We start from the raw sequence: 13,233 nt of genomic DNA on the forward strand, positions 1-13,233 counted from the left end.
AGGCAGAGCAAGTGGGCTTTAGACAAGCCTTGTAAGAAAGTGCTAAAAACAATTTGCATCTTGGATAGTCCTCAGCCTGCTGTTTACTTCTTCCCCTCTTCCTCAAAGTAGTGACCTAGTGGGATCAGTTCCCCTTCCATTCACCAGACAGAACTCACACCTGCCCTGCCACCCTCTCAGCTTCTGTCCCCCAAGACTGTGCTCTGCTGGCACCCTCCGACTTCCCATTTATTTCTATATCTTGTTTAACACACCTAGATTTATTCCTCTTCTTGTTGGAGTGCTTCCTCTAATGGTGTTTTAAAGAAGGACTATATATGATAATTCTTCTAGTTCCCTGTATGCCTAATAATTTAGTTAGGAAAAAAAATTTAGGTTCAAAACTCTTTCTCTTTGACATTTTAATAATATTACTTAAATATTTTTTTAAGTCCGTGTTGCTCTTAAAAAAACGTGCTGTCAATCCGATCCTCATTCCTCTTCCTGGAAGATGCCTGGAATATAGATGTGATGGCTGGTGCTCTGGCTGCCAATTTGGATCATGAAGATGAAGGCTACACCTTGGAATAGGGAAATAGTGACCTGGAATGAATTGCATCCTTGAAGATTTGATAAAACAGAACTGCTATATCACCCATGAACCATCTACCAATGAACTTTTACAAGAGAGAAAAATAAATTTTCATTGTGTTTGTGCCATTATAATTTGGGAGTCTTTGTATGCTTATCCTGCTATTATTTGGGAGTTCGTGTTTTTAGCAGCTGAAACTAATCTTAATTAATGCCTCCATTAAATCTGCTTGGTTTTATACTCTCCAGAAATTTAATGATTTTTCCCAGAGTTCATGTTTCCCTGGATATCATCTACCTTGACTGGTAATGGGTACACCTGGGAAAAGCTAAAACAGAGGCCCCACCTTGTATCCCTCCTGGATAACTCAAGGAGTGGGAGCAGGGATGAGAATTTGCCTCTGGCATTACAATTGGGCCGGGCCACTGCCCATGTGCCACATCCACCCTTAGTGAACTTCTGGGCATTCTCTCCTAGCCACTGCTCTTTCTCATGAGCTTGATCTTGTGCCTGGAATCCCCCGACCAGTGCAAAGGTGGGAGAAGGGGCTGCCAGGTCTGGTGGTTTCTGTGCTTCTAATCTCAGCCTGCTGCTACTGACCTTGACTAGTGCTGCTGTTCTCTGCCTCTCAGGCCAAGGCAGTGGTGGGGGTGGGGATGGAGATAGGTAATTATCTACCCAGGCCAATGTTGGGTGGAGAAAATAACACAGTTAAGGGGGAAGGGTAGTTTCTAGAGTCCACTGCACCCACCCACCCCCACCACCCTTCTTTGGCATCTTCTGGGTTGTACTTATAGGATGGAGCCAGTATTTCCAGCCCATTCACCATCTGGTCAACCCTGCATTATTTTTTTTTTTTTCCACAGCACCAATCACTGTCTGAAACCGTTATTTACGTGTTTACTTGTTTATTGCTTCTCTCCCCCTTCCCCCTAGTAGAACGTCAGCTCCATGAGGGAAGGAACTTTGTCGGGTTCACAGCTGGGTCCCCAAGCACTGGTCACAGTGCATGGTGGAGATGCTCAATAAATACTGGTTGAATGAGTTGCACAGCCGGTGCTGGAACCCAAGCCCTGAATCCAACCCAGGGCTTCTTGCTCCAAGTCTAGGGCCTTTCCCACCCCAGCCCCTGGATCTCCACGCTGGGCATCATGGCACCCTTCCAAGGGGATCCCAAAGATGGTATACAGAGGACAAAGGTCATATTAATCAGGATCCTGACAAAGATGGGGGGGGTGCTTCCCCCAAACATTGGCTAAAACAACTGCTTGACAACTTGTACTAGGGTAGGGCTGCGTCTTGTATGTCTTTAAATCCCCTCTGCTTGCACTCTTATTGAATGGATATACAAAACTCTCCTGGAGGAGATGTTTCAGCGTAATAATAGGGGGGCAGGAAACAGAAACTGAAAGAGAGATTGGGGGCTGTCAGGTGAAGGAGAGGGCTGGGCAAACATGTTCTTGGCCCAAAGGGGCCTTTGGCCTATTAATGTGTCATAAGAGACAGGAAGTAAAGAAGCGAGACAGCCACCAGTGCTGTCCACCAGCCACATATGGCTATTTAAGTTTAGATTAATTACAATTAAATAAAATATAGAGTTCAGTTCCTCAGTCACACTAGCCATATTTCAGGTGCTCAGTAAAGTCACAGTGACTGATGGTCACTGCACTTAACAACCTTTCCGCCATCGCAGAATGTTCTACTGAACAAGGCTGACCTAGCGCCTTAAAATTAAAGGCCATGCAATCCTGCTTCTGCCCTGGCCTCTGACATCCACTTCTGGCCCCACAGGTCAGAGTGGCAGCCCCCTAGACTTTCTGCTCCATGCGGGTGCAACACTGTCTGCCTTTCAGGTTTCACTCCCAGAGAACATCCCCAGTGCCTAGGGCTGTGCCCGACAGGTAATAAATATTTGTTGAAATAATGGGCTCTCGATTAGTTTTCATTAAATGCTGGAGGCCCAAAAGGAGGGTTGGGGGACAGAAGCAACCTCTGCTTCTCTTCTTTCTCAACTGCCTCGGCCCTTCTTCACCACCCCTTCTCCCCCTGCCTCAGGTTGCAAAACGCTTATCCAGTTTATGAAGGTGTGTTTGCTCACAGGAGCATTTTCTGTCTTGCCCCACCCATGGCTGCCCAGCGCCTGAACCTAGCAGGTGCTCAGTAAATGTTTGTCAAATGAATGAATGAATGGCTCGGTTTCCCTGCATCTGCCACGGGGACAGTGAGAGCAGCAACCCTGAGAGGGCTCGGGGAGGAAGCCCTCGCCACCCGCCTCCCGCCCAGCTCCGGGCGGAGGGCGCGGACGACCGTGACCCGTGGGCCGAGGTGCCGGGCGAGGCGCGGCCCACGGGGCGTGTCCTCCCCGGCTGGGGCGCCGCCGCGGGGAGAGGCGCAGAGGGCGAGCGCGGCGAGCATGGAGCGCGAGCTGGAGGCGCTGGAGGCGCTGGCGGCCCGGCCCGCGCGCCCGGCGGAGCCGCCCTTCCAGGCGCTGGTGGAGGCGGCGGGCGGCCGCGGGCAGGTGCTGCTGGTGGGCGAGCTGTGGGAGCGCGAGCCGAGCCGCGCGCTGCTGCGGGACTTCGCCCGGGCCGTGTTCCCGCCTGAGCCCGCCGGGGGCAAGCTGGGCGGAGAGGCGGCCGAGGGCGCGGGGCCACAGGCGCAGAAGGCGCCGGGGCCGCCGGCGGGGCCGCGCACCATCCGCTCGCCGCTCGTCTTCGTGCTGTGCCGCGCGTCGTCGCTGGCCGCCCGGGAGCCGCGCCGCCGCCTGCGGGAGATGCTGCGGGACGTGCGCGGCCGCCGGCGGGCCGGCGCGGCGCTGGTCGGGGTTCTGGTGGCCGAGGCCGGGCCGGAGGACGCGGCGGCGCCCGGGCTGCGGCTGCTGGAGGCGCTGCTGCGCGCCGTGTTCGGCCGCCAGGCGGGGGGCCCCGTGCAGGCGGCCGCCTACTGCCCCGGCCGCCCAGCCTCCAGCCTGGCCGTCCAGGCAGCCGCCTGCAGGGCCCTGCAAGCCGCCGGGCCCGGGCGACCAGGTGAGGCTGCGCGGGGCCCGGGAGGGCGCGGGAGGGCGCGGGCGGGCGGCGGCCTCCAGTTTGGACTCCTTTAGACTGGCACACCTCATTGTGCATTGGAGTAAACTGAGGCCCAGAAAGGAGAGATGCCTAGTGCCAGGCCTCCTGGCCAGCGCGGAGCGGGCCCTGGGCAAGGGGTTATGTCTGTCTCAGGAGGATCCCGAGTGCGCGGGAGATCCCGGGGCCTAGGAAAGCCGAGGGGGCACGCACTAGGCAGGGGGAAGCTGGTGGAGAGAACGGTTGGACTGGGCAGGGCAGAAATCAAGGAGCAGGGGAAGGAATGGAGAAACCTCGGGATGAGAGAAAGTTTCAAGGTGGGAGGGGGTAGAACTGGGATGAGGGGGATTGGTGGTATCAGTTGCTGCTAGGTTGTCGCCCGTCTGGGGACACCTCTGGAGCTCTAGGAGGGGCGTCTCCAGCACGTTGGAGGCTCCTTTTGGAAGCCTAATGGGGTCACAGGAAGAAGGCAATGAATAGGTGCCAGGGACTTGGAGGTGTGGGGGAAGGGTGCGAGGGACTGAAAGCACAGAATTTTCTAGTTCTTCCTGGCTACCCACTCTGGTTGTCCACCCACTGCTGTGTCACCCTGCTTCTCCCTGGTCTGCTGAAACAACCTTTTCCCTCTGCCTTCCAAAGTGTTGGGAGAGAAGCCAGGGTCTTGTCCCAGTCTAAACTCCCACCCCACCCCACTGCAGCCATCGGCAGAAAGGTCAGAATCCTACTCATCCTGGCACAGAAGGTTTTACAGATGATCTCCAGTATCCTAGGATTAAAATACGGGCATTATGTATAGCTGGATCTGGCAAAACTGGGAGATGCCAGAAGCTTTCTTTGCACCCCCCCATGTTTCCTCCCCCCAGCGCTGGCAGCCCTCCAAGCTCTCCGGCCTTCCTTCCAGACTCTGCCAACCCTTCTCTGCCTGTCCTTTTCACTAAGGAGTTAAGGAACACAGTGGTTGTGCTTTGTTTCCCAGGCAGGGCATGGGGTGCTAATCAGCAACCAGGAGAGGTCAGACTTGTGGGGCCCTTTTCTAGTGAGGATACCTAGTGCCTGCGTCTATAACAAATGGCACAAAGCCCACCTGCCAGCCTAGCCTGCTTGGGTGAGGGGCGTCCCCTCCCGACTGTGGAACCTGCCTTGACTGTGCTCCCCCATGCCCTCAACCCCTTTCCGTTGAGGCTGTGAGGAAACTAGCTAAGTCTGAAACTCAACAACCAGCATCCTGAAGCGGTGGACTGCTGCTCTGATTCTTGATGCCCGTCCCTTCACTCTCCTGGCATCATAGAAAGTAAAATGTGTAGGCCCTCTTTGACCGGGAGCTTCTTCTCTTAGCCCTCTCCCACTCCAAGGAACAACTTTCAATTCCCCAAAGCCAGGCTCCCCCTGGCCTTCTAAGCTTTGGTGCGCAACACTGCTGCCTCGGCCTGAAAGGCCCTTCCTCCCATCCTCCTCTTCACCCATCTGGCCAACTTCATCTCTTCATTCAGAACTGGACTTCCTCTTCCAGGAAGCCTTCCCTGACCTCACCCCCTTCCCCAGGGAAATCTAAGAACTCCTTGTGCTTCTTCTCTCTTTAACTAGCATGTGCTAATTGTTCCCTTAATCACCTCCGCATCCCCATTTCCTGACACCCTGGCTAGCACGCAGAATGGGTCAGTGAATCCTTGCTTTCTTTTAAACACACTTGGGAAATTTTATCGCTTTGCCAGGGAATCATTCTCTACTGTGGTAAACACTTTTCTGCTTTTTATGAAAATATACAGAACAAAATGAAACCTTTCATTAATGACTAAAGGTCATCATTGTAATTATCGCTTTCTGCCCACAAAAATTTCTCAGCTTTTGCAGGGGATAGCACCGTTACTCTTAGGCCAAGTGGCTTCCTGTTGCTAAGCTTTTGCTGGCAATTGTGTCTGCCTTTGTCTTTGAAAGCTGTCCCATCTCTTTGCTCGCTGCCTGGTGGCGATGCCTCTAGTTGTCGGTTGCTGCGTCTTGGCAGTGCTCCTTTACCCTGTCTATGGTGCCGACGCCTTTGGGTCAAAATACCTCAGGATCCAGTCTGGCTAGATTTGGGTCCAAATGAAGAGTAAATAGGCCCTGAGTAAAGATTACAAACAAGGATTTTCTGCTGTATTTTGGCTGCCTGGAGTCTCTTTTGTTTGTTTGTTCAAACTTATTTCCTGCTGCGTCTATTCCAAATAGTTTGGGGGTGTCAGGTGATCTCCAGGTACTGAGGTGCTACTAGTCTTAATAAAGAAGGGAGAAACAACATGTAATTATTTGTGTGTGTGGTTATCAAAACAGATGAAATCTATTCCTGTTAAGAAATAGTGGGAAGAAATTTTTGAAGCTATGTAATACTAAGTTTACATCATTTCTGTTGCTGTAGTTTCCCTAACTGGTTACCTATGTCATCGAGTTTTTGTGATGATGCAGTGAGATAATACATATAAAGCTATATTTTCTTGGTTTGATTTTTAAGCCCAAAAGCCCAAGCACTTTTGCTAATCAGGCTCTTTGTTTTTTAATCAGGCAGTTGAAACTAGGGCAATTAGAGTTGAAGCTCTTGACTTGCTGAACGGAAAATCTCCAGGTTGTGTCAAGCAGGAGCCGTCTGACCCTCTGCCTCTGGGCTTTGTGTTCTTTCAGCCGAGGGAAGCTGGGAGAGACCGCGCTTCCAGGGGCTGCTGGGGTGCTTTTCCTGGGGTCCCAGGAGCCAGAGGAAGGGCCAGGCTGACATCTCCTCCTGTGGCCCAGCTCAGGGTGAGTGTTTCCTCTTCCCATTGTCCCTGAGGACTGGGTGCTTGGAATTAAGAGTGTGCTCACCTGGAAACAGGAACCTTGGGGATCGACCACGACCGACATCTGTGGAGCACCCTCTATGTGGGGTGGGTGAGCCAGGCCTGTTCAGGCAGAGCTCTTGCACCCTGGGGCTCTGTCTTGCCCCCTGGGGTGGAGCGGGGAGGGCTTTTAGAGCCCTGTGCTGGCCATGTGCTGGGACCCACCGAGCAAAACCCAATTACATCTGCCCCTGAGGATCCAGGGAGGATCATGGAGGAAGTGACATTTGAGCTGGGGATTGAGAAACGTTCACAGGCAGAAAATCCAAGGGTTGGAAGAGTTTGGAACAAGAGCACCATGACAGAATGACTGTAATGGGACCCCAGCCAAGAGTGCCTGGGGGTGAGGCTTAGAGGAGAGGGGAGGGCTGAGGCCGATGAGAGAGCTGGGACCCAATCGGAGCCCTGGACGTGAGTCTGTCAGCGATGTCTGAGCAGGGGTGATGGACGAGATCGGGGGCGTGTTTAAAGAGGTGACTGGACTGGAGAAGCAGGGAGAGTCTTCCAGAGACACGACTGCGTCTGTCTCAGCACGTGCAGGCAGAGCCTTCTAGGATAGAATCACCAGGCTGCTAAATGGAGGCCAGGGAGAGGGGGCAAGGGAAGACGGCTCCCAAGGGTCCACTCGAGCACTTGGGTGGGTGGAGATAGAAGCTCTGGGGGAGGAGGTTGTGGCTAGCTGCAGGTACATGAGCTCCACACCTAAAATGCACTGAGAAGTGTAAGCTCTGTTACAGGAACAACCAGCAGTGGTTTAAAGTCAGCTTTTACTATAACCCTTGTTTAAAAAAAAAATCATTAGTTGATGTATTAGTTCTTTCTTGCTACATGACATTACCACAAATTCAGCTTCTGTGGGTCAAGGGTCTGGGCACGGCTGAGCTGGGTCCTCTGCTCTGGATTTCACATGCTATAAGTACCTGTCAGTCTGTGCTCCTTGCTGGAGCTTGAGGTCCTTTTCTGAGCTGCAGAATTCAGTCCTTGGCTGCTGGAGGACTGGGGTCCCTGCTTTCTTGCTGGCTATCAGCCAGGGATTGCTCTCTGCTCCAAGAGCCCTCCCCACCCCACCACTTCACAGTTCTTTGCCATAAGACCCCTCCCCCAGGCCCTCTCCCATAGGAGCTCACTTCAAAGCCAGCAAGAGGTTCTCTCTATCCAGTCCACTGAGATGAGGTCCCATGCAACTTAACACAGGAGTGGCTGCCCTATCAAAGTCACAGGGCTGCCCACCCTGGGAGGGGACCAGGCAGGATGGGTGCACCAAAGGGCAGGGATCTTGGGGCCAACTTAGAATTCTGTCTACCATGGTTTAAAACTCAGAAATGAAAAAAAAAAAAAAGGAAAACCAATATTAAAAATCATTCACTTACTAGCAATGTGATAGCATGTTAAAGTTGGTGGATTGGGCTATTGGGGGAGGGGGGTCAGGGTATGATGGAGTTCTGTGTATGGGGTTAGTATTGTTTTTGCAACTGTTTCTGTAACTTTGAATTTATTTCAAAATAAAAAAAAACAAGAAGGCAAAAAAAAATCATTCACTTAATGCCATCACTCAGCAATAACTACTATAAATATTTTGGAGTATACCATTTTGTATATGTGTATATATATATGTGTATCCTTGTGATATTTAAATTTTTTAAAAAATCAACATTTGATATTTAAATTTTAATAAATTCACTTCTCTATATATAAGCAAAATGCAACAGATATTTAATTGCAAAAATTGTAACTTTAACTTTCAGCTTCTCTGTCATCAGATGACAGAGAAGCTGAAAGTTAAAGATAAAATTAAACTAAAGGGAAACTAAAGTGAAAAATTAATGCAAAGGAATCATTAACAATTTGACATAAATCTTAGATAACTTCCTTCTCTGTTGCATATAACAAATTGTTTAATCACATGTAAAAGTGAATTTTTAAAATGCAAATTGCCTTTATGTACTATATGTCTGTAGATATACATATATATAGATATATATACACATATACATTATATATAATAAATGTGATATTGTACATATATATCATACATACTGTTTGTAATCTGTTCTTTTTATCAATATATTTGTGCCTGTCTTTCCACGTCAATTGTATGTCTACAATATCTCTTTTTTTAGGTAATTATAGATTCGTATGCTGGTATATAAGAAATAATACAGAGAGATTCCACATACACGTCGCCCATTTCCCCAATGGTAACATCTTGAGGAACTAGAGAATAATACAACAACCAAGATATTGACACTGATCCTCTCCACCAATCTTATTCAGATTTCCCCAGTTTCACTTGTACTTATTTGTGTGTGTGTGTGTGTGTGTGTGTGTGTTCTGTGGAATTTTGTGTATCATTTTTAATGCCTGAATCTCATCATATAAGTGAGTCACAGTGGACTCGACCAGTGCCCTTGTTGGACATCAAATCAGCTGGGACATTTTCAGCTGCAGGTGAAGAAAGCATGACTCGAGCGCACATAAACATGGGAATTCATTATCTCACCTAAGAGATAGCCCCGAGGTTGAGTGAGCCTCAGGATTGGTGGGTCCAGGGGCCCAGCGAGCCCATCAGGGACTTGAAGCAATTCCACTCTTCCTGATTATTTCCTTAAGATAATATCCTAGAAGTGGAATTGCTAGATCGAAGAGTATGTACATTTTGAAGGTTTTTGACGGGTATTCTATTTTATTTTCTAAGTTGATATTCACTGGAATTGACTCCCCTCCCCCCCTTCCTTCCTGGCTTTCTCGCTCATAAACTTCAACTTCTGATTGCGGAATCCCGTTTCCTGTGTTCCAGATGTCTCCCAGGCCCCCGAGGAGGAGCTGGCACTGACAGCTATGTTTCCCAATGGAGACTGTGAGGATACCGGAAGAGGGGCGAGAGCTTGTGATGGGGTCGTCCACATTCCCACTGAGCCCCCTGGAAACTCAAGATGAAGGCTGGATCCCTGGGCTGCCCTACACCTGCAGATGGGGGGCTGGCTTCTTCTCCACCTGGAGCTTCCACATGCCCATGTTGACCTTGGGATGGTGGTAACTACAAATGCTCCACCTGCCGGGGGGACGGCACATTCACAGTCACCAGCCAGGAAGAGGGACTTACTAACTAAGCAGAATCTAGGAAAACATATCCCCCAGGAACCTGCTTCCCACCTAGCATCGCTGGCTCTGTGATCTCAGTGAGGTTATTTTGTTTCTCTGTGCCTCAGTTTCTCTCTGCCATGGAAGTAGATGGCTCTCTGCCTTGAGGCTCTGGGGTGGCCGTGGCATCCCCTGGTGTGTTTGCAGTGCTCTGAGTACACCCATGAGCATCAGCCCTTTCAAGTGCAGCTGGAGGGAACCCCGAACTGGAAGTCGTCAGATCCGGGGATGTGAACTTGGACGTGTCACTCAACCTTTGGACTTCTGATTCCCAAATGCATGAAGAGGTTATTAGCCCATTGGTTCCCAACCAGGGACCACGCCACCCTTCCAGGTGGCATTGGAAACATGTGCATGTGTGTTTGGGGAAAGGAGTGTCACCATGACTGTGGGGCACCCCTGGCATTTCAGGTACATCTTGCATTGTGCAGGCCAGTCCCCCACAACAAAGAATTGTTGCATTCAAAATGTCAATTGTGATGCCTTTGAGAAACCCTGAACAAGCCGTCTCCCTGTCAAATTCTAGGATGAGTTTCCCAGAGCAGAGAGGGTAGAGGCTGTGCTTCCTGAATCTGGATTCCTAGAGCAAACTAGAATAAAGACCACAGCAGAGGAGAGCTAGGGGCATGGGGCCCACGGGCATGGGACTTGCCTAAATCTCAGGCCCTAACCCCAGGTCAAACCAAATCTGCCTAGAGGCACCCTGAGTTCCCAAGTCCTCTCCTCTGTGACTATGGTTAGGACAGGGTCCATGACATTCCTTTGAGAGCTGGGAAGCCCGTCTGTTCACTTCCAGCATGAACTCACCTTCCCTGTCTTCCTTGCCTGCCTTGGGGGGAATCCAGCCTTTGGAATAGCATGGGCAGCCTCCTGATTGTCCCTTGTACAAAGCTAAAGGACGTTGCTAAATTCATTCATTCATGCACGATTCACTCAGCAGATAGCCATCTGTGCCTGTTGTTTGCCTTGTGCTCTGAGAATGCTGCATAATTCTCATGAGCTATTTCAGCTCATTGATGGCACCAAAATGTGGAGTGAGAAAACTTCTGTGGCTGATGAGCTCTGTGACAGTAAGGACAGGTCCTCCCTGCCCTGTGCCTCAATTTCTTCTCTATGAGAAAGAGCCTAATCCTATCCCTCCCTGGCCTCAGGGGCACTGTGAGGACAGGCCTAATGACATCTTTGGGGTTAGTTGGCAACAGGCATTGTTTTACTAATTCAGAGCAGCTCACCAATGGGTGGGCTCAGCTGGTTTCCTTCTATACAAGAAAGAACTTGATGAATTACTGTTGATTTTGTTTTAAAATAGGGAGACTGACATTTCTGAAGCTGCTGTATTTTTCTGTCTCCCTTAATTTCTTTGTTTTAATTGGGCTGGGCTTTTATCATTGGGAGAGATGGGTTTAAGTTAGGAATTTGTGTAAGGCAGAAGTTACAAAGCTCTGTGGTGTTTAAAAATCTTTTGTATTCATTGCTAATATTTAAAACTTGGATGAATGCACATAAAAGTCTAGTTTTCTGTGCAGAAATCGGGACATGCTGTCTCCAGTTTTCTGCAATTTGTAACCTGCAACACTGTGTAGCCACACTCCCCCCACTGCCCTGCACTCACACACACCCCTGCCTTTTCCTGGCTCAGGTGGGCATTTGAGTTTGCAACCCCTGGTCTAAAGAATGGTTTACACATTATTTTTCATTCCCTTCAGTATTTCCTGTAAATAGTTGAAGAGAAGGTCTTTTTTACTGAGATTAACCAATAAACAAAGGCTGAGATCCTTCCCGGACATTACAGCTTCCTTGAGGCTTGGCTAAGATCTTTATAGGGACAGTCCCGTGGCTGTTTTCTAGCAGACAGAAGAGTAAGATGCTGAAGGGATGGTCTTGGTGGCAGGCCTCTTCCTTGAAGGACTTTAAGAAGGCACCGGCGGTGGGGGTGGGTCTGTCAGCGGAGTCACACAGTGCTCGTGCTGCTTCTGACTTGAATTGATAATTCCTCATACCCCATAAAACCAAACAGTTCCTCACTGGTATCCTATCAAAAACGAGATGGAATCTTCCCCTTCATTCTTGTAAGGTGTTCCTTGCCGGTGCCCTTGGGAGCAGGGAATCTGGGCAAATGGTAGGAGCCTCTGATATCATCTGTGGCTTGAAAGTTCCCAGCCCCTGCCCTGGGTGACATGTCCACAGCCCTCCCGGCAAGTCGAGGAAACATGTAGCTGCAAAGCATAAGCAAATGAGATTTTTAAAAAGACAGCATTCAGCATGGTTTGTAGCAGTGTGTGTGTGTGTGTGTGTGTGTGTGTGTGTGTGTGCGCGCGCACGTGTGTGTGTGTGTTTGACTAGAGCTGAAGTGGCCTAGACTGAGTCTCAGAAAACCCTTTTAAATGTTGGTGTCACAATTTCTCTCTTCTCAAAGTGTTTGTTTGCGAGACCTGCTGCACAAGAGGAGTCTCTTGGTTGTCAACGCAGAAATTTTAAGGCAAACCTGCGAAGGGTCCGCAGGCTGAGGCCTCCAAGCCTCTGATCTAGAGAGCCCCTCTTAGCGGGACAGAGAATGAGGACTGAACTCACTGGGGGAGGCTACAGCAGTCTGCACCTTAACAATGCTGCACAGTTTGTTCCGTGAGGTTGGAGGCCTGGACTTTGTCCTGTTTCTGTGGCAAACACCGCTGGCACAGTGCGCCAGTGGAGGAAGCTGCCGTGTGTACCCAGGGCTGCGTAACCCCCTCCTGACCTGGTTTTGTATGTTAGTGGATCCGTGATTGGGACAAGCGTGGAGTTTGGCCCAGGCAGCCTGCCCTTGTGTAATCTCGGAATTCAAGGGGAAATGGGGCACGAGGCAGGGTGGGCAACCAGGATCCTATGTGCGGACCTCAGATGCTTTGGGCACCTGATCTGGAGCCCTCTGATTGCCTGAGATCTGGGGCTCCCTAATTGGGAGCAGAGGTAGAGACTGCTCCCCGGGCCACGCTGTGGCTCACAAGGTACCAGGAACCCCTCTCAGGGGGGACCAAAGTGTGGGGTAGCTCAGGTCCAAAGCAGGGCTGGGCACCGGGGCCATGGGGCACTGAGGCCATGGGGGGTCAGAGCTTTGGCAAGAGCCAGAACCCTGTCTGGCTCCCCCCACCTCCCGGGCTCCCCAGCTGTTCTAGTTTGCTAGACTGCTGAAGCAGATAACATGAAATGTGTTGGCTTTTACGCTGAGAATTTATTAGCTTATAAGCTTACAGTTCTGACACTGTGAAAGTGTCCAAATCAAGGCATCATCAAGACGATACTTCCTGAAGACTGGCTGCTGGTGATCTTAGCTCCTCTGCTACATGGCAAGGCACATGGAGGCATTTGCTTGTCTCCCTCCTTTTCCAGGTTTTGTTGCTTTCAGTGTCTTGCTTCCCTGGCTTGCTTTCTTTGTCTGAACTTCATTCTCTTATGAAGGACTCCAGAAAGCATATTAAAACCCACCCTGAATGAGGTGGGTGACATCTTAAGATCCTACTCACCAAAAGATCCTACTTAAAATAGGTCCACATCCACAGGAATGGATTAACTTTAAGAACATACCTGTCTGCAGTCCATATAGCTTCAAACCATCACACCAGCCCTTAGGCAGGGCTCCTGC

General features: G+C 50.2%; 1 protein-coding gene across 1 annotated transcript; it reads left to right on the forward strand.

Annotated features, from left to right (window-relative positions):
• Positions 1 to 2,803: 2,803 nt before the first annotated feature.
• Positions 2,804 to 11,149, forward strand: C9H2orf72 (chromosome 9 C2orf72 homolog). The gene is made up of 3 exons (XM_037849516.1): positions 2,804 to 3,594; positions 6,283 to 6,396; positions 9,271 to 11,149. The coding sequence occupies exons 1-3, from the start codon at positions 2,985 to 2,987 to the stop codon at positions 9,408 to 9,410; spliced, it is 864 nt and encodes a 287-aa protein (XP_037705444.1). The 5' UTR covers positions 2,804 to 2,984; the 3' UTR covers positions 9,411 to 11,149.
• The last annotated feature ends 2,084 nt before the right edge of the window (positions 11,150 to 13,233 follow it).

The sequence above is a fragment of the Choloepus didactylus genome, chromosome 9 (genome assembly GCF_015220235.1).
Source record: "Choloepus didactylus isolate mChoDid1 chromosome 9, mChoDid1.pri, whole genome shotgun sequence".
NCBI classification, from domain to species: domain Eukaryota; kingdom Metazoa; phylum Chordata; class Mammalia; order Pilosa; family Megalonychidae; genus Choloepus; species Choloepus didactylus.